The 24,570-nt window shown below is 35.6% G+C and overlaps 1 protein-coding gene and 1 long non-coding RNA gene across 2 annotated transcripts in view; both read left to right on the top strand.

Annotated features, from left to right (window-relative positions):
* Positions 1-20,526, top strand: part of KHDRBS3 (KH RNA binding domain containing, signal transduction associated 3) — an 89,056-nt gene extending 68,530 nt beyond the window's left edge. Inside the window, exons 7-9 of the mRNA XM_041479461.1 lie at positions 1,084-1,166; positions 16,422-16,480; positions 19,918-20,526. Of these exons, the coding sequence (XP_041335395.1) occupies positions 1,084-1,166; positions 16,422-16,480; positions 19,918-20,009 (234 nt within the window). The 3' untranslated portion in view covers positions 20,010-20,526. The remainder of the gene's footprint in view (positions 1-1,083; positions 1,167-16,421; positions 16,481-19,917) is intronic.
* A 376-nt stretch (positions 20,527-20,902) lies between these two features.
* Positions 20,903-24,262, top strand: LOC121360017. Its single transcript, XR_005956123.1, has 3 exons — positions 20,903-21,027; positions 21,442-21,498; positions 23,518-24,262. It is a non-coding gene; the product is annotated as an uncharacterized LOC121360017 (long non-coding RNA).
* Positions 24,263-24,570: the final 308 nt, after the last annotated feature.

Here is a 24,570-nt window from a genome sequence, read left to right on the forward strand (position 1 = left end):
TTCTTAAATATTCCGTTTGTGAAAACGTTCATTTTTTTATGAGGCATTATCCTTTAATTGCTAGGGCTGGATACACACTTGTTCAGAAAACACCGTTTTTATATAGATAGATATACACACACACACGCATTTATATTAAGGATGATTTTCCAGTCTTCAAAGTGTCTTCTCATTAGGTCATTCTTATCTAACAACATACTCCTAAATATCCACTGAGGTCTTTGGCATATTTAGATAGGATTTAGATATTAGGATAGCCTAGGAATCAATGCCGTAGATGTGCCATTTCTGCTTTTCCTATGTTTAGCTCACTTAAGTGTATTATTGGACAAAAAAGTAAATTCATGACAGTTCTTCATGTTTGTATAGCTCATCCTTCTCTGTGAAAACAAATAATCACTGTCACTTGTTTTTATCCTAAACTTCCATATGGCTGGGGTTAGTAGTTTCTTCAAATTGGTGTTCAAATACAGCGCTGTTTTGAGAAGAGAGATACATTGTATACTTAAATAGTGTGAATAATGTGGAGAGAAGTAAGAAATCCTTACTTACAGTTTCTTGTTCAGTGCTAAACTCCCACAAGGTGAAGAGTATTCAGAGGGCATTCAGAGTAGTAAAACTGTCATTCTTGCTAGTCTTATCTCTTGGGAAGTTCTTTCCTATCCAAAGTTACATAGAATATTGAATTTATTGTCCAGAAATAAGTCAGCTACCTAAGTCAATTGTAAAGTATTTATTCAGATGTTTTGATTCCTGGGATGCTTCCCAAAGCTTTCTTGAAGATCAGTAGCTCACTCAAGAACATGGAGACATGAAATGCTTGTACTGTCATCTGCACAAGCCAGTGTTAACTAAACCACCTTTCCAAAGCACATTGCCAATAGCTTAAAATACCTTTAAAGAAATTATGGTCTAATATGTGTAGGTAGGAGTAATCTCAATATTCAGATTTTGCCACTTCGTGGTGTACATATGTTATACATACATTTCAGGAGAGTCTTGTCTTTCACATGTAGAGCTGGGTTACTGCTCTGTCTCTGGAGTGTGTTTGAAATTAATATTGCACCTTTTGTGTCATTTCAGGAGTATGATGATGGCTATGGAGCTGCATATGATGAGCAAAGCTATGATTCCTATGATAACAGCTACAGCACTCAAGCACAAAGGTAAGCCTCCAAATCACCTGTAACTGCATTTGAAATATTCTGTGGTTGTCCAGTTAGTTTTAATTAGTGTTTTTCAATTTTATCTTAAACGGCAAAAACTTTGTGAGATGATTTTAGAAATAACCCCCAGGTTACTTGTCTTTAATATCACATAAGTGTAAAAGTTAAATTTCTGAGAGGCTGAAAAGAAACAGAAGTGAGAATTTGTAATAGTTTTAGTGATGCCAAATCCTAAATCAAAGTTTTCAAAAGTTCAGGAGATTCAGGGAAATTTAATTCAGATTCATTGTAGGAGGGAAGAGGGGGTATAGAGAGGAAAGGAGGAAAAAAAGACAATTTTATAGAAGGTATTAAATTTTCTGAAACACAACTGATTAAATTTTCTTACTACTTTTACAAAGTTATATCAAGTATTTTACCTGTATTTGACTGTAAGAAAAATATACCTGTCAGTTTGTTTTACTCCTCTGGAACTCCTTGTGACAAATTTGAATCTCTTGCCATTTGTTTTCCTTCTCCCACTTCATTGTCAGCAGTATTTTTAAGCACTTTTGATTTTTTTTTTTTTTTTTTTTAATTTTGGTTTCTTAAAGGAGTCATTATTTTGCAAGTCCATGAATAACAATGTGACCCAACAATGGGAAACATGCTGTGAAGTAAAACTACTTCTTTTATGTGGTTTGAACTTCATGGCAAAAATCTCATTACAAATATAGCAGCTTGGGTGATCATCATTCCATTCTTCTGGAAACAGAATTTCTCTCCACCTTTTACTGAGTTGTAATTTATTTTCATTCTTTTTCTCTCAGACCAAGCATTCATAATTTGCTCAATAGTAGATGTTTTAATGTCTTTGACAATGTCCCGAAATTTTATGGCAAAGATATGACTTGCCTCTGAAGTAGGGTTACTGAGGTTCCTGTTGATAAATCCCTTGTAGTGAATTAAACTGAAAAGTTTAGGATCTGAGGCAGATTTGTTCTACCTTCTGCTAAATATGTAAGATTTACAATGCAGCTTTGTCTGAAATAGTGCAGAATTGTTCACAGCAAAGCTGAGAACAAAGCTGTTTACACCTGGCATCTGCTCTGCTGTAGTGTTGTCACACCCAACTTCAGTTTTGTTGTGTAAATGAATATTTTTCTGTGCTCAACAATTCAGTCAATGTGAAAAAGCATAGTGGAAAGTTCAAGTGTCATTATTGTTGAGAACTAAAATAATCAAATTACCTTTGTAGCTGATACTTGGCTTCTACAGACTCTAAGCTTGATAAAAATACGACTTAGGAAATCTGCAGTGTAGAAACTTCAAAATACAAGACTCTATAGAGTGTTACATTTCAAGAACAGTTGCTGATAATGGATTTTTTTTCCCCAAAAGACAATTGCCAAAGTAGTCCTCAACTTTTATGTTGGCAATTCTGTTCTGCCTTGTGCTTGTGCTGTAGGTGAATGAGTTTATTGCACACAAACATTTGGACTTCATTACAAACTCATTTGCTTGAGTCAAAATTAAACATTACAACATTACTTTGATTTGTTTCCCCCCCCCCCCCCCCCCCCCACATTAAGAAGGTTTTCACTGAGATTTTCTTGCTTTGAACTAAAATTAGGAAAAAAGCAATCCCCAGGAATAAAATTGCTATTGTAAAGGATTAATACATAAGAATATGTATAATATTCTTAGGTACATTTGCACATGCTTAGCTGTCTAGATGGAGATATTTCAAAAAATTATTGCTTTACTTTGTATTTTACCTGTAGTTTCACAATATATATATCGTTAGATTTTAACAAATCTGTTACCTTCTTAATGATTATTTGAATTTTTTCCTCTAATTTTATTTAGTGCTCTGTGGAAAAAGAAAACAAGAAATTTTTCACTTGCACTTTTCTCACAGGATATCAACACTCATTTTCTGGCATATTTTCTGGCTTGGCAGAAAGATTTTTAGGACAGTATTGGCAGGCAAAAAGTAATAACTATAAACAGCCATCTGAGCTACCTAGACCAGCATTCCTATATTTAATCTGAATATCAAGTAGTAGCCCATATTGCAAAATATCATTCTGTAACCACATTGAGATACTTATCATATTTAGGAGCATTACAATGCCTTACTATGAAGGAAATTAGGACAAAGTGCATTGTTTTCATAGTTTAACCTTATTTATTCTTGATTTTTTTCCCTCATAAAACATGGAAAGAAATTGCATTTGCACATGAAGAGCAGTGATGTGTATAAAATGCATTGTTTGGTGACCAGCACGGGGAAATGACTTACTCTTTCTTTTTCTAAGTTGAAAATAGTAATCTTGAAGTAATAGTATTTCTAGTATGTCTTCTGATACTGATTCTCTAGAAATACCATGATATTATTGATACTGTGTATTAAAGAGGAAATCTGAGAAATAGGTAGTAAACTGAAATTGTGTTGTCTCATTAAATTACTTGCAGTAGTTTTAGTACATGACTAAGTTTGAGTGCAGGAACAGGGCTTAATGCTCACGAGTGTACAATGATGATATTTGATATGGCACAAAGAGCTAAAATTTTCATTTTTGCTTTAAACAGTTGTCTTATTTACAGATTCCTCCATTAAATATAGAAACTTGCAATAGAATCTAAAATTTCTTTAGTAATTTTGGAGATCTTGAAGAGATTGCATGACAGCAAATCTTTTGCTGTAGGTGCACAGGAGTGCATTCTCCAAATTCAGTCTTCAGCACCACACAGTGTGACTCTCCTTTATTGCTCTTTTAATCTGGACATTAAATGGCCAAATCTGAGTTGGATTAGGATGAGTGACATGTCTAGATATGAAGAATAGGAAACTTTGTATTTCTGTGTGCATTAAGGTAGTTGAGACTTTGTTCTGCAAATAAATTATTCCATTCTATGTACTAACTGCTTGCTGACACCAAATCATGAGTGGTTAGAAGTTTAATGGTATTTTATCTGACATTGTGTGAATCCTTCCTTGTGCCTGGCAAGCTGAAGTTTGAGTTAAAACCTGCCACAGCACTAACAAGAGAGAGAAACATAAGAATTTTCTGAGTTCTCATCTATCTTAATGCCCTGTAATCCTATTTAAAAAATGTTGTTTTCCTTTAGAACATTTTATTATCCATTGTTGCTTGTTCATGCAACAAAGCCCCAAATAGTGCTTCAGGATGTCCTTTAACAGAATTATTTTTTATGGTCGAAAAGACTTAAAATATCCCTTGAAGCTGTACTGTGCTTTACTAGATATCTAATTGATTTTTAGAAGATTAAATTACGTGTATAGTTTTTTGCAGAGGGGTTGTTAGATAATTTTATCAGTATAAACTGGGATGTTTAATAAACTGTACTGTTTAGTCTTGTTATAAAAAAACAAAGCAATCTAAAATTAAAAAAAAAAAAATTGCAATTTCTGAAAATCAGAGGGTAGCAAATGCTTCATAGAATCATAGAATAGTTTGGGTTGGAAAGGCCCTCAAAGATTTTTTCATTCCAGTCCCCTGCCATGGGCAGGAACAACTTCCAGTAGACCAGGGTGCTCCGAGCTCCATCCAACCTGTTCTTGAACACTTCTAGGGATGAAGCATTCAGAAATTCTCCAGACAGCCTCTACCAGTGCCTTACCACCCTCACAGTAAAGAATTTCTTTATAATATCTAATCTAAATCTCTCCTCTTTAATTTCAAGCCATATCCTCTTCTCCTGTCACTTCATGCCCCAATATGCAATGAATCTTTAGGGTTACAGGATATGCAGTCAAGGGCATGTTATGTAGTCAGGAATTCCTTCATAAAATTTCTCCTATATACATATTTATTAATTTCACGTGGGCAGTTGTGTGCCAAAAGCCTTGTCAGGATTTTATGGTAAAATGTGAATTACAGTTGTGAAAGCCAAACTCGTGAGTCCTGGTGCTGATATTTGCCCATGTCAGACACATGTAGACTTGTCACCAGCATGTATGCATCCTTATACAACTCAGCTCACTCTTAAAGGACTTCCCAAGCCTGTCTAGAATTGTAATTATTTCCTTGGATTTATTGCAGAAAGTAGATGGTGCTTTAATAGCCTGATGTTCATGGTAGACCAATTTTATTATGAAAATTCTCCTAACAGTGTTGTAGAGGAATCAAGAGGATTTAGTTGAATCTTCATTTAAAACTGTAGATTAAACATTTTCAGCATGAAAAAAAATCTAGTTATTTTAAATCTCTGAAATAGGCTTCAAATTGAGCCAAAGTGCTTTTGGTCCCTTAGCGACTCCATACATGATCTGCACAAGTGTTTGCGAGGACAATAAGGAAATGCGAGGCAAAGGGAAATGGATGCTAATAAATCAATTGTCTCTGTCAGCTCACTGTTTAATGTTCTCTAGAATACATAAGATTTATCACTGAGGAATTGTAGAATAATGGTGGTGTATAGAAACAAAGTCCACCAGGGAGATGTACTACATCATTTGGATTTAGCGCTGCCATCTGCTTAATGGCATTGAGATGACTACAGAGGTACTTATGATCAACCATTCATGGCAGTGACAGATGCTGCAGAGAGTTAACATGCCAGGGAACGAGGTTTGGTGCTGAAATCCAGATTATGTGGCAAGGTTGCTGAGAAAGGGGGGCTGGGTTTCTTACCTCTCCAGTAGCATCAGAGGTTTACTGTGTGCTTTTAGGTTTACTGTCAGGAGAGGATGGTTAATGCAGTTACTGCAGTGCAAGAAAGAATGTGGACAAACCCCATCTGTCTGCTTCATGCACTTCAGAAGTTTCAAAGTACTTCTTTAGGCTTGTCTGCTAGCATTTAAAATGGGATACTTTTCTTAGGGGAAAAAAAGAAAAGATTTTCGTACACTTATATTCAGCTTACAACAGAGATCAGAAGCCTAAACTATAAGAGGAACACTCTGTGAACCTGTATGCCAGTGTCTGGTGAGGGACAAGAATGAGTAATTTATGTAGTAATGTCATTTTGTGTTTAATTATAATTCATAATTTTTAAAGTATTTTAGATCTTCAGTCAATGTGGTCTTACCTTCAATCTGTTACAGAATTTAATCTAAACACACACATATAAATGGGAAAATTCAGACTTGGAGAAATTGCTGGATTTATTTGCAGTTTTCTGCATTTACCTAATACTGCTATAGATTTCTCTTGGCAACAACCATTTTGGCAGTGACTTAAATAGTATTTCTCAATTGCTCTTTGTGCATATCTAACAATAATTACTGTCACTTCCAATCATACCAAAATGTGATAAATTCAAATTCCTGCAAGTTGCTTGTGAGCCTTGGAGCCAGACAGTGAACCTAATCTGAGCTAAAGGAATTGGCAAATTCTTTTTAATATACCTAAGTTTATTTGGTGCCACTAAATTATACTGTGGTTATTGCTGATGTGTTAGGAAGTAAGAATTACACATTGTAACTTATTAGATCATTTACTTAAATGCATAAAAACATAACTTCCCCTGTGGTAAGTCCTAGGCATGTTGAAAACATAGTGTTATGAATTATATAATTGTTCAGGTTGGAAAAGATCTCCAAGATCAAATAAAATTGTCAACCCAGCACCACCATGTTCACCACCAAACCATGTCTCAGCTGCCACATCCACACTTCTTTTAAGATTTTCACTGTTTCTTGAGCAACCTGTTTCAGGGCCTGACCACCCTTTCAGTGAAGGAATTTTCCCCAGTATCCAGAGTTTCTCACATGGCAGAAGACCTTTTCACAGCCTCCTTTCAGGGAGCTGTAAGGAGTGATAAGGTTCCCCCTGAGTCTTCTTTATCATCCATTACCTTATTTACCATTTATTTCAAAAGTGACTGATTCAAGACAAAAAAAAATTTTGTAATAGGGAAGACTATGCACAAAAACCCTGTGGTGTGAAAGGTTTGAGGAATTTTGTATTTGGTAGCTTGTGGTAGTTACCTAACAATGGAGAAACTGGATGTTGGGTTGAAAAGGACTTAGAAAAATGCCTTGAAATCCAGCAGTGGCTATTGTTCAACTGATGCTCAAAGAATGCAACTAAATTGTTTTTTCTAAAATCCTTCAAATCTCCAAGTACTGCTTTTTATCGTATTCCAAAGGCACTTTAGTTACAAGAGAAGCTGATTCCTGGTATGTAGCTCTTGGAAATACCCTCCTCATATCCCACTAGGAGCTCAAATTTTCAGGTGTTTTTTGAAACTGTGCTAGTATTCACACAAAAGATTATGATATTCCTGTTTAATAGGAGGATTTTCATGAAGAGCTGAGCATATGGATTTGAAATTGGCTTATGGAGATGTTGCTATTGGTATTTGAAAGTTAATTGCTAACAGTTTGTTTGTGATGCTCAGTGTTTTAAATTTACATTGTTGAGTTTGTCAGCAATCATGCATTTCCAGGATGTATAAATATGCATTATATGCAAATGAATGTCTGTTACTGTAGTTTTCCAAGATGTAATTCTCTCCATTTTAATGCTTGTAGCTGTTTGTATTTCATGCTTTGACTTATAAATCAAATCAGTCTGCAGGAGTTTGATTTCTGGGGATTGTGCAAAGGGTTGGCATTTTGTGTTGCTGTTGTTTATGAACACCTAGTATGTACCAGAGTGTACTGGAGGTTATAATTCTGCAAAATAAAACCTTAAAGCATTAGCATAAATAAGCTAATGTAGCTTTTGAATGAAAATCCTGGCATGTAGTTTCCTGCTTAATTTTTGCTCTTACATTATTGAAAGATATTTACTGCAGTTTTTCAGATCTAATTTTTCAGGTTTGGATAGATGTTTTCCTTTTAATTACATGTTAAGATGTGACAAGGTAAACTATTCAGAAGTTCCTCAGTAGCATAGATAGTTTTAACTGTGAATCTAGTGTATTTTAATTTTTTTAATTGATTTAGAGAAATCTGGTCTGAAATGCCAGTAAAAAGGGATATCACTAAAATGATTCAGCTGTAGTGATGGAAAAAACACAAGCATATCTCATAGTGCACTCATGAAACTGGAAAAGGCTTTTTTGAATCCTCATGGTGATATTGATAGATGGCTTCACTGTTTAATAAATGTTAGGATTACTCTTAAGCTGTACTAATTATAATCAATAAAATTCGTATGGTTTTCTTCCTCATTTTGCTGTTAAATTTAAATGTGTCTGTGCCTCCTTATTTAGGAAACGAGTAAAAATGCATTTGAAAATAAATTTAGAAAACTGCTAGAAGAACTAATATGCAGGTGTTATAGTAGTAAAAAAAGCAGTAACATCAAATTACAAGTATTGAGAAATCAAGAAAAGTAATTTCATAAAATTATATTAATTTTGCATGATTGCTTTAATTTTACCTTGGTGATTTTACAGCATCTTAAACTGGATGGTTGAATTCCACAATACAATTAAAGAGGATTAATAGTTGGTAGGATTGTGAGGTTTGTTCTTGACTGATTACAGAAGTGAAAACACAAGGAAGGGAAAGGTCAAAGTGGATCTTCCAAATCCAAAATAGGAAAAAACAATCATTTGCAGGCAATATTTTTTAAACTTGAAGTGCTGTGTTGTACCTGTTAGTGTAACTAGTGGAATCAGTCATAGTTTAAAAAGAATCTTAATTATAGGAAGGCTTTGAATTAATTACAGTTTGTTTTAAAAATAAGGTTCTTTAAGCTTGGAGGATGGAGTTAACAAAGAGAAAGGGAGAATATCCATTTGCCAGGCATCAGCAGGATGCTGTAGAAATGTGCTGGATATATGGGCTTTGGAGACAGAACATGGATAATCAATCTTACAAATTAAAGTTATTCGTTTAGAAAGGACTTCTCAAACATCTCACATTATAATTAACTTCCCAGCAGTTTGATTAAGAGATACAGGGATGAGGAAAAGAGACTACATATTCTCTCCAGACTAGAGAAAGGACATCTTAAATTTACATTTGCAGACTAGGGAATGGTATACAGATATATAGATATATATATAGGGAAGACTTTCTTTTTTCCCTGGTGTGGAGTGAAGAAGGAACTTCCCTGGAAACTCACACTTGGAAGCCAGTGCCTATTATCTGAATGAGAAATCAGGCTACATCAGCTCAGAACGTGTTTTTGTCGCAGAACATGTTTTTGTAGATGAAGATTTGACACTGTTTTGCTGGTTGACAGTCAACACACTTTGGCTGCTTACTAGCAGTAATTGGAAGTTGCAGTTTTTTCTGAGTACCCTGTTGTATTCAGTTTGCTTTTCAAGGGAAGAAAAATCTTCCTTCTTTCTGTTGGTAAGGAAATACCTACTTAATTGGGCAACTAAAAATGGGAGATGGTTGCAGGAAAACTTTATAATGATCTTAATTGTTTGTCCTTGTATTTTATTTCAGTAGAGATATTGAGGGCTGTAAGTTGTGCTTTTAAGCACAATTTTGATATAGTTCAGATATAGATGGTGAAAAATAAGGTATTACTAACCACCGTAACCACATTTATCTTGGTGTAATTGTATCATGCATTCTGTATGTAAATCACCTGAAACATGAATATGGATAGAAGTAGTGGAGCTCACGTGAGGCCAGGAAATGAGTCCTTGCACTTAAATTGTCCTTAGGAGGAAGAGTCCTGCCTCGCTGTACTTGGAGAGGCAAGGTTTGGACCCTGCTCATGCAAAGAATGTTAGGGAAGTACTGGAAAGATCTTGAACATGGTAAAGCTTATGATTATGCAGCCCTGAAAACAATTAAACCTGAACTTTCTTTTACCAAATGTATTCCTTGATGGCACTTTCATTATTTTTGAATTATATAGAACCATGATGGAATGATACCTTTTCTCTCAAATGTTCTTCAATTTCAACTTGTAAGGCGCCAAATTTTTAGAAAGGTGTTGAAGTTGTGCTGTTCCTTCAGTAAATTAAAAGTATTTGAAGGTATGATGTGTATCTTCTGGAGCAGAATTTGTGCTGATGGAATGGTGACAAACCACCTGTGCCCTTTTTGAGGACAGTGTGTTAGAGGCAGTGTTGTCTTGCACTCCAGTCTGTGACAAGTGGCATCGTTTTGGATCTCTACAATGACATCTGCAGAACTTGGGGGATAACAAAGAATTACCTGGAATAATACCCCAGATCTTTCCAGTATTGCAGTGAATAGTCTAAGGAATTTTTGGCTGGTATCTCTCAGCTCTTCCTGGGCTGCTTCCACTGCCCAGAGTAATTTGTCCTTTTGGAGAGAGAGGGAAGAAAACATATTTTTCTGATGTTAATGTTGTGTCATGTCTTTTTTTCTCCATTTAGCAGCTGAAATATGATTGGTACACACCTGGATAGTTAAAGATTTCAAGTTTAGCTTCCTATGGTAGCAGTTCACACCCTGCTTTGCAAAGCAGACAGATGAGGTGTAGGGTGTCTGGGGCTTGGTTCTAATTCACCAGCCAAACCAAAATGCTGGGTTTATGCAACCTGAGTTTTTAGTTTTTCTGCTGGTACTTTCTTATTTAATGTAGTGAATTTTGACATTAATATGATCGGCATTTCTCATGTTCAGGGATGTTTTGTTGCTGCGTTCATAGTTTCAAGGTAAAGCTGTAGCTTCTGCTGCTGTTTTTCCTGAGAATTCTTATTTGTTCCACATGCTTCAGTCACCTCTTTTAACTGCCATTTTCCTTAACTCTCTTGAGAGGTGGCACATGAGAATGTAGCGTGAAAAGACTAATTGAGTTGAGACAGCAATAACTGGACATTTCAGATGGTAAAACTGATCTAGGCAACTGTGTAGAGTTCTGCCAGAAATACCTAGATAGGTCTGAGCTGGTAGATAGCATCAGAATGCAGATGCCTTTGAGGACGTTTCACTATTCAGAATTGAAATTTCTCATTTCTGCCATAAAAAGTAATTCCTAAATAGTGATAGCTAAGGGGATCATTGAGAGGGCACTCTGGCTGCCTTTTAGGATTACAGGTGACAGATCTGCTGTTTGTATGATCCATTTGAGAGTACAATAAGCTATAATACAAGGAAGATTGTGTAGTTTTTCTGTATTCTATAAAGTGTTTACATAGGGGTGTCAGTTGTTTTCTGAGATCTTTATCTGTTTGACATAAACTGAGCTGCAGGGATAAAAATATGTACTAAAGAAATCTCTACTAACTAGCAGCAGAACTGGGGATTAACTAAAAATTTATCTACAAGATACAAGAAAATATATGGATCTCCTCTTGATACTCTGGATTTCTGCTGTCCTGCTGTAAGCTGGGTTCCAGAATAGGGTGTTCTAGTGATTCACAGAAGCATTGAGAACAGCTACCCAATGTTCAAGACATTGCAGAGTTATGAGAAGCTTCACTGCAGTGATTGTTGTCTTCCTGTTTGCTGTTGACAGATGTTTTTTGCTATCAGAAGTAGCTGAGCATGAAGATCTGACAGGAATGATGGAGAGAGGCTTATCCTTATGGAAGAGCTCTCTTCAGACATAATCATATCAGTCAGGGTCTAACATATAAGAACTGTTGCTAGAGAGATCCTCATTTGCTTTTTCTGTTTTGTTGTTCTGTGCAACTCTGGGTGGAATCACAAAGGGTGGTGTTTGTTGGAGCTTTGCTTGGCACAAAAGAAAACCTTGGTGTTTGCAAGGGTTTTATTGTCACTTTTTGAAACTGCCCTGGTTTTGGCCTAAAGAGATCAAAACGACTTCTGATACTCATGTGAAAAAGCTGAAATTTTGGTCAGTTTTCCCATAATAAGCATTACTGGAAGCTAAACTGTTGGCCAAGGCTGTTTTTCATCAGAAGCCAAAGAAAGTTTCAGATTACTTGGTACTTGTACTGGGCTTGTCAGTGCTTAAGTCTGGGATTTTCCAGTAAACTAGGAGCTTTCAGTCAGAGACCTTTTAATCTTTCCTTAGCAAGCAGGCTCCCTGCCACGCTGCTTCTGTTTCAAACACAAAAATGTCATAATGCCCTTTCTAAATGTATCAAATGTAAAGAGCTGTGACAATCACATTAATTAAGTGCAATGTATTTTTACTACTTTTATGCATTTTTGGAAGTACGCTTGGACTGTGTGGCTGATCTGCCTGTTTTAGGCTTGCCCCAAAAATAGCCTAGTGACCTCTTCTGATATGGAATCACAGGATCATTAAGGTTGGAAAAGACCTCTCAAGACGAGTCCAATCTTTGGCCAAACACCACCATGTCAACTAAACCACAGCACTCAGTGCTGCATCCAGACATTTTTTGAACACTTCCAGGGATGGTGGCTCCACCACCTCCCTCAGCAGTTCTTTCCAATGCCTGACCACCCTTTCAGTGAAGAAATTCTAGCTGAGGTCCAACCTGAGTCTCCCTGGTACATCTTGAGGCCATTTCCTCTCATCCTGTCTCTGGCTGCCTGGGAGAAGAGACCGACCCTCCCAGGAAACAATCTCTTTTCAGGAGCAATAAGGTCTCCCCTGAGCCTCCTTTTCTCCAGGCTTATGGCTAAAGACACCCGTCTCCCTCAGCTGTCCCTCACAGGACTGACTTTCCAGACCCTTCCCAGCTCTGCTGTCCTTCCTGGACACACTCTGGTGTCTCAATGTCTGTCCTGTACTGAGGGACAAGGTGAGAGGTGGGTTGAAACTACAGTCGATATCTGTCCTAGGAGAATTTTTCAGTGTCCCTAGACAGAATAACCTAATAGCTAATAAAGTGTAAAAGGTCAAGTTCCTTAAGACTTCCATCGTGTCGAGAGCAGTAATTCCTATTTGGTTTTTGTAAACATTTGTTCAAGATATTTTCAGAAACAAATCAGCTTAGCAGAAAAGCCTGAGAAATTGAAGTCATTTTTCATAGGGCCTTTGAAGGCTTATGTTGAATACCTCTAAATTAAAGTATTTTAAGATACTTCTCACAGTGATTCTAGAGAAATGGCAGGAAGCTTCTCAGTCCTCTGGTTTACTAAATAAAGCCATAGAGAAGCATTTCTGTTTCATCAGTGCTGCTGTGCTAGAATCTGAGCTTGCTTCTTTCTGTCTGAAGCTTTTTCTCTTAACACAGAAAATAGGCTCTTCCCTGGCCTTACTTACACTATTTAAGCCTCATTTCACACTTCTTCTGAACATTGTAGGATTACTGCCCAGCCCTCAGCAATTAAAAACAACATACTTAGATTTATTGTTGTTTTCTAATCCTGACATAGCATTAAGTGGTTTCAAGTTTTTATGCTGACAAGGAAAATCAAAGCAATTTTTCTTTGCCATCTCCGTCTTCTCTCTTGTCAGCCCAAAGCCATTATGCTGGAATGGAATACAAAAGAAGCTGAAAAGAAGGGATATAAGCAAAAATCTGTGTGTACAAAAGATCTGAATCATAGCTGATACTCCAGTGTTAATTGCACTTGTACCATTTACTTGACGGTTAGGAAGATGCTTGACAGCTGAGCTGGATATAGCATGGAATCCAATTATTTATCTAAAATAGTAGATGCGTAGGATATGAGGAAAACAAAGAAAATGGTTTCATTAAGACAATTCACATATGAAAACAAACGAACTCCAAGCATAATCCTTGTCTAGTCTTGTTGGGTTCAAAATGGAAGAATCCATCTCATGTTTTCTCCTTTTTTTGTGAAAAGAGGGAGTCACATGAGATAAAGAAGAAAATTAACTTAGTTTGTGGATTTTTTGGAGTTTTTTTACATTTCTATGAGACAAAGTGAAAGGAAGAAGGGCAACCTGAACTACCTGGTTTAGTGGAAGGTGTCCCTGCCCATGGAATTAGGTGATGTTTATGGTCCCTTCCAACATGACCCTTTCTGTGATTCTTTGAAAAGGCCTTTCTTTGCAGAGTAAATCCATTAAGGGAAATAAAAAGCTTAATATTCTTTAGTCAGACTGCTAAGATGTCAGGGAATATATATAAAAATTCTAAATGTAAAGGATGATTTTAAAGCAAAAATATGTATTATATCTTCTGTCCACAGGAAGAATTATTTAATGTAGCTACTGAAGTCTTTGCAGCAGAAATTACCTCAGCTATCTCAGTTATCTCAGTTAATGAGGTAAAGTGTACAATTTAGAAGTTTAGTATTGCTTTAGGGTGCTTTGAATAAGCCTTCTTTTTGCAGGCTGTTGCTTTGAAACAAAATGCAATTCTATAAGCTGTAAGTTCATACACAGTACTAGAATTTTCCGTAATTCTAAAAAAAACTCAAACTCATTAGCATCAGTCGTGGTTGTGAACACCATGGAATATTCAGACTCTTTAACAAATTTATTTTTTTTTAAATTTATTCACCCAGACCTCCTTACAACCATCTGTATGTACGCTTTCCTTTGGGTCTTCAGGTTTTCTGTCTGAAGCTTTGGGTTTGTTTAACGCAGAGTTGACTGGAAAATGTCAGCATTATTCATAGAATGTGAATGAAGTAGAGCAGGGAGTACTGAATTGCACTGGGCAAGTTTCCTTCCCACTGTACCTTGTACTTTTCAGACAGATTATTAATTTTGAAGGGTTTGTCTGTTAATAAAGCTGAGTCGTATATATACTTTCAGTATAAGTGAAAGGTTCCTTCCTTTCTGATGTTTATTTGTTTTGCAGTTTGTGTGCTGTAAAGTGAGTCATTTTTTTGTTTAATAGATGTATTAGATCTATGAAATGGGACTCCACAAAGTCTTTCTGACAGGATTGACAGATACAGGGACGGAGCTCAGCTGCTGTAGACTTCTAAACTTGATCACAGTCTTAAAATAAATAAGTTCTATGTGGAAGGATAGTGAATGTCAGTTTTCAGTTCATTGTCAGAATAAAGGCTTTTATTACTGGCTGCTGCAGGGAATAATACTTCTTATTCAAACTTTGCCCTTATTCTGAGGTCCTCATCACCTGAGGAACCATAGAGAAAAGGTTTTGTAGGGATAATTCTTTGTGGGTCTTCAAAGTGCAGTTGGTTAAGTTTTTGTTTAGGAAGCATTATACCAAGCAATAAAAAATACTTATCCAGTCTTTTTAGATATGCATTTGTACACACCAAAACTGTATTTTTTTTTCTGTCCTGTTTATTTAGAGGAGTTTAAAATGTTTAGTTTAAGGGGAAAAAAAAAAAAGAAGAAACAACGAAAAATAAACACAAACAAACTCAAGCACAACAAAGTCTTTTGTCAGTTCAGAAGTAATTGTGATGTGTTGTTCGTTTTATATAAATGCTTTACCTGCTAATTCATATTAAGGCTATAAATTGTTTATTTTCACTCTGGTGTTTATTTTGTTCGCAATCAATTTAATGTTAGGAACATTTTGTCAATATCAGTAATTACTTGCTAGTGATCATTTATTAGTGATTTCCTTCTCACTCAGGAGGTGATTCTATGAAAAGGTCTCTCCTTGCAGTATAAATCCATTAAGGGAAATAAAAAGTTTAAGAGTCTACTGATCTGGTAGCATCATTTAGTAGAGTATTTTCCAGATATTGTCAGCCCTGAGTCTGGCTGTGATTAGAAAGAAAAGGAAAAGAACTATTTAGGGACTTGCTTTCCATATCATACAAACTGTGTTAAAGACTACATGTAGCTAGACTTGCATGAAATATGAGAGCATAATGGAATGATGTGTAATAAGGGTTGTTCTTCAGTTTCCATTTAGGGCTCTTAATACAAATAAAAAAACCATTATGAAAGAGAGGACTGATTTAGGCCGTGATTATGGTATTCATCCACACTTTTGAATCCTAACAACTACAGATTAATCTTTTAAGGTAGTTCCTTAAAAGAAATTGTCATTTTTTCCTGTTAAAATTATAGCCTTTATATTTGTGTTCTGCTGTCTTGTTTTGAAGACACTGGAACTTGTACACACACAGCAGCTGTATAACCTTCCAATCACACAATATTTGCCTTTTATTGCATTCTTTTCAGTGAATTTGAAGATATAAAAGCAAAATACTAGTAGCTGATGACAAGGAATTTATAGATGAATGAATTGGTTCAGTACCTACATCTCCATTTTTTTCATTAATACTTGTAAGATCTTTAACTTTCCCAACTATAATTTTAAATGGAAAATTCCCATGTCCACATTTACAATGTGGATGAGTAGCCAAGTGATGAAAAAAAGAATCCTGAATAAAATTAAATGTAGTTTTTAATCAATAAACAAGGAGAACCTCAGTTGTCACTGCCACACGGATACTTACCTTTCTTAGGGCATGTGCTATATCCTTCAAGCTCTCTTTTCAGAGGTAGAATGTGTAATTATTTCTTCTCATGTTTTCTTTCCTGCTCTCTCCACGCCCCTCCTGCCCTGCAGTGGAGCAGATTACTACGACTATGGCCACGGACTGAGTGAAGACACCTACGACTCCTACGGTGAGTGGCTTTAGCAGCTCAATCACTGCAGCAACAGACTCTTGGCAAAAAAAAAATCATAATGAAAGGATAATTTCTGTGAGGCAAGGCTTAGTCCTGGTAATGGCTGCTCAGGGATTCCTGAGATGTCACAGAGCTCCTCGTGTGCTTATTGAGAAAAATGCCCTCTGTGGTCTGTTAGCTAAAGCAGTCATGGGAAACTAAAACCAAAGATGTAGAGAAAATAAAACTTAAATCATGATGCATGCTGCTTTTTCATGTCACATTCAATAAGATTTAAGAAAAATACGGGGGTGGAGGACCTTTTTCCAGGAACTTTTGGCTGCCAAAAGCAAGTGCTTGTGGTGTGGCACAGCTTGCATTGAGACTTGGTACAAGGTAGGAATCTGCTGAAGCTCCCAGCTGAATTAGAGCCTAATTGAGTGTGGTTTAGCCTTGTATGGTCCTTTTGTTTTAATTCATTTTCATGCATCAGTCCTGGGAAATCAAGCAGGGAGTCATTATGTAAAGGTTAGGGAAGCACTTTAGGTAGCTAATAGACATGAGGGCAGGGGGTTACAGAGACAAAACAATGCATAATGAAGCAAAAAAAAACATATGCCAGATCATGTTGTAAAGGTCACTTTTTTTTCTTTTTTTTTTTTTTTTTTTTTAACATACAAGTGTGATGGTGACAGGTTTAATTAAAGAAATCTGTTACAGGTTAGCAGCATAAAGCATTTTAAAAGGCACCTTTGATTAAGGGATAAATGATAAGTCTCTGGCTAGAGATCAGAGAAATACAATCTAGGTCTCTCAAAGCTCAAACATTTGAGGGCTGTTAGTGACCTGTGTAAAAGATGTGATTCTGAGTGAGGAATGCTTCAATGACTTGAGAAATCTACTTGAAATTTTTGGAGGTTTATTTCTTTAACTCCATGTGGAAGTGCTTCCTGCTTGAAACTAAAATGATTTTAACTAAGTTGTGATAAATGCACCTAATGCAGTAGTTTGCCCAACATACCTGCTTAAACTAATTATTTTGGTTAAGGAGAAAGACAGTTCATCAAATTAAGAGGTCGCTTGAAATTCCTATGTCCCCCAATATTTTCATTTGGTGTTGATAGATATATAGCTTAAATCTTCATTTCAGCATTAAAATAAACTGTTTGCCATTATAAACCTGATGTTTCTAAGACTATTTCAGTAATGCAAAATTGATGGGGGAAAAATGTATGAAACTGCTTAATGTAGATAGACTGATGGGGAGAGATATTGATTGCAATATTTAAGGTAGAAAATATGGATTTTTCATTGCTTTTGCATTTAAAATTGGTTTTCTATTTATCAAAGCACAGCCACTCAGAATATTAAGTGGTGTATTTATTCAAGTTGAAAGAAAGACTATAAATACCTTAAAGAATGATTATGGGTTGCAGCCACTGTAGTTTTTGCACATATAAATAGTTATACACTTTATTTCTTAAGGATATCCCTTAAAAGCAGAGTTAGAGATTAATAACCATCTTCACTACATGTAAAGAACATTAGATGCCTCAAAATAAGTAACACTGCCTAGTGAGCAGGCAGTTGTCTAGTGCTGGCTGAGAGGAAATTCAGATTCCCAAGTGGTATCTCAACTTTTCCTTTGAGAAACTGAGGTGACAATCCAGAGGATGTAGGAAGAATATCAGTGGTTTTGGGATTTGGAGCTCTGAACAGCACCAAAATAAAAACTGAGAAACAGTAAGATAACTCTTTACCCTGCTGATTTGATCAACTGCTTGAAAAAGAGCAAGTATTCCCCTTAAACTGTATCAAGTCTTCTCTTTTAATTTCATCAAATTAAAAGAGAAGACTTGCAGCAGTGTTTAAAAGGATATTTTTAATTCCTACCTCTGAGTCAGCTGCCAGTACTATTAGGCTCAGGGTCTTTACCAAGACTTCTCTTTTAATTTCATCAGTTCTTGCAGCAGTGTTTAAAAGGATATTTTTAATTCCTACCTCTGAGTCAGCTGCCAGTACTATTAGGCTCAGGGTCTTTTTCTTTTTTAATGTAAATCTTGCTTTCTGCGTGATGAAGAAGCACAAGAGGTTGTTACCAGATGCCCCTGGAAATCACCTGAGGTGAAAGTTTAATTCTTTCAGCCTTTCACCAAATTTGAACTTGTTCCTTTTACCTCCTAGGCAAATGTCCTGACCACCTGGGTATGATTTATAGCCTGGACTCTGCAGGCAGCCACCTACCATCTACATTATTAACAAGTAGTTAGGATGAGGCTTCTGCGAAGGGATTGTGAAACTGAACCCTTGACATATGGGATCATTGTCATCTAATTTCAGATATCTCATGTCAGAGCAAGTTACCTCAGCATTCAGATTGCAGGGGTTCTTTGAGTTCTTTTTTTAAAGACAAAGTGATGTCTACATTTATTCTGCCATACATTTGGATTCTGCCTTTAGCTTCTGGATTGCATTGGGTCCACTGGAGTGCCTGTCTGTTTAGGGCAGGGTAGTTCAGCAAAAATAAGTATGGAAGCACATACACTGTTTTAATGTCTGTTTTCTTTTGGGGATGTTTTTTTTTTGTTGCTGCTTTTTTATTTTTGTTCTTGAAGATGTGACATAGTACTCTGATTTGTTTACATCATTAAAGTGTACCTAAGTACTGTTTCCTTAAACTCTACATTTAATTCTATGTTTTCCTTTTTGCAACTGCCTGGCATAGTAGGTCTGACTCTCATTTAAGATAATAACTTTTGCTATTTTTTAAAATATTTATTACCATTAAAAGGTGGTAGGATTATGAATCATTAAATACAGCACAAGCTTTTTTTACAAACTTATTTTATAGCCAAAATTCAAACAACCAATGTTACTTGTCCTTTTAATATTTTTTTTTTAAATCTGCCCTCCTATTTCTTGCATTTCAGAGGAGGTGTATGTTTACCTTCAGAGAAATGGAATATTGGCGCTAGCATGCTAAAAGCCACAGGTGTTTGTAGTGATACTTGAGGCTTGGTTTGCATGTTTGAATTAGGCCTAAACTGGCACTGATGCAGAGAAACTTATTTCTGAGGGCAGCTTATTTCCTTATACATAATTCATACCTTCCATTCATTTCATCCCATGGCAATTATTGGTGTGTCTGCTACAGGAGCTGACATTTCTGTGCATTTGCAACAAGCAGGTCCAGCTGAATTTCCACTGCTGTAAATATTTTGTCCATTAGCCTGTCACGTTCCCTGCTCCTGTGTGCTGAGAAATCACTGTGGGATGGCTCAGATGGATGTGCTGTACTCAGATTTCTTGTTTCAAGTGTTAGACTTTTACATCTTGGTTTATGTAAACAGAATGTGGCTGTTTGATTCACAGATAAGAAAAATTACATTCAGCATCTGAGAATGGTGAAAGGGCTCTGACCATATTTTCTTCTTCTTTTCTTTTCTTCCTTGTAGGGCAAGAAGAATGGACCAACTCACGACACAAGACACCTTCTGCAAGGACAACAAAAGGCATCTACAGAGACCAGCCATATGCCAGATACTGATTGTACTGTCTGATGTTGTGAAATATCCAATCTCCACCAGTCCTGTATACTGTTCAAAGTAATTTTTTCTATGAACAATCCCTTTTTATTAACTCAAAGTGCATAAAATTCTGAATGGATGGACTGAACTTAAAACATTTTGTTGAAAGAACAACCTGGACAGAAAGATATGTAAAACAAGGAACTTTGTTATTTCCAAACTGTGTTTGAAAAAATAGGTGATCAAAAAAATAACCTTTGATTAACTAGTGTTAAACAAAAAATAGGTTTACTAAATACATTAGTCCATTCTTTTTAACATAAGTGTAACCTTTTATTTTAAAGGTTTTCAACAATTTAGTTTTTAGCTTTTATTTTCAGCCATTTGCTAGATTTTCTCTTTGCAAACATGCGTAAAAAGGGAAGCAAACTACAAATGCGAATAATGTGGTATTTTGTAACTCAAGTCTTGAAATGTTCTGTAGTGTTAAGCAAAGTTTTACCCTTGCTTGATACTAAATAAACTTTTGAAAGAAAATCAGTGTGTGTGAGATTAATTTTATGCTTTATCTTATAATAAAACTTCATAAATAGTAGTAAACAGGGAGAAATGTTTAACAGTGATCAGCATAAAATGCTCATATTAAACATTGTGCAACTTCTTTTAAAACAACATGGTTTAAACCTAAATGTATCTCTCTATATACTCACAGTAGATATAAATGCTGTTTAAAATCTCCAAATGGTATGGATCTGCTTGAGTGCCACATTAAATCAAAATACTTTTGTTTAAAAATGGTTTAAAATAGCTAATGAATTTTCTGGAAAAAGATGTGACTAGTTTTCACCTTGTTGAGCATTTTTTCACTAGTGCAACTTTGGAATTTTTATGAGAATTTTGGTACCTTAATGACCACCTCGCTCCGTGCTGGAAGCAATAAACACAAAGCTTTTAAAGACTTTCTGACTTGACTAATTGAGGTCGCTTTCGTCAGAGGCAGAGGATGTGTAACCCTTAAAACGGTCTTCATTTGCAAAGGTAAATAAATCAAATAAGATTTTAATCTCACTTAAGTTATCTTAATACAACCAATAAAAACAGGGAGGCTACAACTTAGAAAGTTTCATTTTAGAATGTAGGAAAGACTTGTGAGGACACCTAAATTCTCATTTTAAAACGTTTAATTTGTATTAGTCATCTAAAAAGCCTTAGCTTAGCTAGTTAAATTTGGACAAACTATTCCCTATTAAACAACTGTAAAACCTCATAACCAATAGTTTGTAATATATTATTTTCCCATAAATTCTAGTAACTTAAACATTGCAAATGTTATCTAAAGCTTTTTTTAAGCATTGTTTCTATTAATTACAGCTTGATTTGCATTGTTTTCTTTAATTTTTATTTGAAATTCTTTGAAATTTAATAAAAACATTTTTTTTCCTCTCTTGTCAGGAAACTCGCCTCCTTGGACAGCCAAGAGAACAAAAACCCTAATCTTCTGATGCTTTGGTAGGTATCTTTATTCATCTCTGAAACTCTTAGATAGATAATGGAACTTTTGATCAGGTCCTTAATTCTGCACAAAGCTTTAAGTTATGTGTCACTGTCTGAGTTCAGTTCTGGTAGAAAAGTAATAGCTTTAAACTTTCATTAATCAGGACTTTAAGCTGTCACAGTGTGTGGACACTCCCCTGGTAGTTTATTGAAGGGTGTGCATAACTTTGGCAGCATCTCAAACAATTAAGTCTTTGACTGGACAGGGGAAGCTGAAGAAACCAAATGTAATTTGATGCTTGTAGTTTTCAAATAGGAATTTAAAACTCTAATCTGGTCAACAAACATGTCTAAAATATGAAAAATACATTTTGTAAACTGATTTTCAAAGCAGGCGTTTTTGCACAAGTAGCAGACTGATTTCTGGCATTAATTGAAGGAGAACAAATCCATTAAGAAACAGCTGAAGAATAGCTCTTACTGTTTATGGTCAATTCAATATATAAAGTAAGAAATAATTTAACTGTATTTATACTCAGATGGTGTAGATTTTAAATGAAACAGATTTCTTTCTACTGGGAATGGTAATTCTCCCTGCTAACCTCATGATCTCAGTGTTTTTAGTTGACAAGGCTCAGATAAATAGAGCTTTATACTGTGAAATATTGCATAAGTTGCACTGCCTCTGTGTACTACAGTAAATTTAAGAGGCTGCTATCACAGGCTAAAGGAACCTTTTGTACACACAAAATGGCTTTAGAACTGTTTTGAGCGTTTTAAGGACTTAAATCAAAGGACTCTAAGAGTAGGAGAGCTTCAAGAAGATTTCTCCCCTTTGGGGCTCAGAGGGGAAAGATTTAATACCAGCTGCTAGAATTGCTATGGCAAAACTGAATATATAAATATCTTTTAAAAATATTCATAACAATTGGCACAATCTCTCCTTCTGGTCACATCTTAAATCACGTAATATGATGAATTTCATAGGAAGTGTTCATCTGCAAACATCACGAATTACTTTAAATAGACAGAATGAAACTTCAGGGGTTGAAACTAAAATACCTAGTAGCAAGGGTGGCTAGTAGATAAATAAGTGAATCAGAAGTGGATTCAGTGGATTCTGTATTGTTTATCCAACTCTCTTTTATTTAATGCCATATTTTCTTATTGCCTCCAGTATGGAGGATGAACGTGTGATCAGCATGTGTTATTTCTGCCACTTCTCTGCTACTCTGCCCTGAGGTCCTAGAGAAACTTAAATTGTTTTAGGTTCCCTTTGGGATGGAAAAATGTGTCTCCCTGATAACAGAGGCTCTAAGTGCACCACTGAATGATTACCATGTGAATGAAGTTTTCCTTCTTCCAATGCTCTACCTCTTATTTCTCCTAAGAAAATGTGTTTCCATGCCTCTTCAAAGAAAAAAAAAAGTATCAATTCTCATGTCCTATGTGTGCACAATAAACTACATCAGTTCGAACAAATGGTATTGGATATTCTTCAAAACTATATTTTTGCAGTGCAAAACTTATCTTGGCATTTCCTCAAATAACATGCACTAGCATTGTTCTGCTATTGCATCTCTCTTGTGGGCATTTTTGTTTTTCTGTGGAGTAATCTCCTAAATTAAATCAATTTGATTTTGAGCAGAGGGAAAAATAATCTGTAAAGGTCTCTACATGAAAGAAAACCAGTGTAGAAGGCAGCCTTCTTTCCATTGTGACAAACTTGGAAGTGTGTTTTCATTCTAATAGAGTTTTGCACTCTGACACTGGCCTGTTACTGTATGTTACTGGTCAAATAAGTAATGTTAATGGTCATAATTAGTCATATCAATAATTTGCCTTTATTGAATCTTATAAAAATTCCACTGAATTTCAATGATAGCAGTTTCTGCAATGCTTGCCTAGATCCACATTCATTTATTATCTGCATAATTGTCTGATTCCTCTGCTTGCAGTCTGACAGGCTTCAGAGAATTCATGATCTCTAGTCTCAAGATATGTACAAATAAAGTGTATTTTGCTCTTTTTCAGGAACTTCTGCCATGTTAATTATGGACTGCTTAGAGCACTGTACTTACCCATATGCTCAGATACTGATGAGAACGAATATGAGAATCCTGCTCAGCATTTCTTGTATGAAAGCCTTAAAGTGTAAAACAGCATACACTTTTTAAAAACAATTGTATATTGAAATTCTTAACTGTATAGTGATGCAACAATGTTTTATTTGGAGCTCAATAAAGAATTTCCATCTACGTTCCTGTTATAAAGCAATAATGTGACCTCCTTTTCTTTAGTGACTCTTTTTAGCCTTATGCAGCAAGTGTGAGAGAGTGTGTGAAGTCTCATGACTAGAACTTAAATTCTTCTGGAAATAGCTTGTCTAATGTATGAACAACATGGATAAGTTACAATGAAGATTGGTGTTTTCTGCTGAAGCTTTTTTTAATAGTTAATTGTAAACAAGTCTGCTCCAGACAGGACTCTTGGGTAGAAATAATGCTCCAACTTCTATTTCCTTCAAAAACTTGTATAACAAGAAGTGTTTAATCCCTGTCAATTATACTATGCTGCTTATTCTCTTTCACTTGGCGTTTGATGCATAGAAATCTTTTCTCTAATACACAGTCACAGGTTTTCTAGTAGTAGAGTCTTGGATGAGAATTTTGCACCTTGATAAATCTTGTATCCAACAGTCATGTTTCCTCAGTGCTTTCTGTTTTATATTAATTGTGATTGTGATAATTTGTAACACAAATAAAGTTCTGATAATTTATTTTCTTTTGTTCTTTTTCATAAATACTGCTTGCAGAGCACGTGTGCCCCTTTCATAATTATGGTTCCATCAGATGCATTTTTCTTCACTGAATCTCAATTTATTGCCAACAAAAGTATAATGTGATTCTGTGTTGTTGCTGTTTTGAACATAAACAATACCGCTTGACAGTTTCACACCAAAATGCTGCCTCTTCAACAGGTTTTCATAACTTCTAATTCCATATACTGACTACTGAAAAATAGCTTTGAATTTTTGGGGTTGTGGATAAAAATAAGATTTCCTATTAACTGTGGCACCAATCAAAT

This window comes from Pyrgilauda ruficollis, unplaced genomic scaffold (genome assembly GCF_017590135.1).
Source record: "Pyrgilauda ruficollis isolate IOZ18807 unplaced genomic scaffold, ASM1759013v1 scaffold48, whole genome shotgun sequence".
Lineage (NCBI taxonomy): Eukaryota > Metazoa > Chordata > Aves > Passeriformes > Passeridae > Pyrgilauda > Pyrgilauda ruficollis.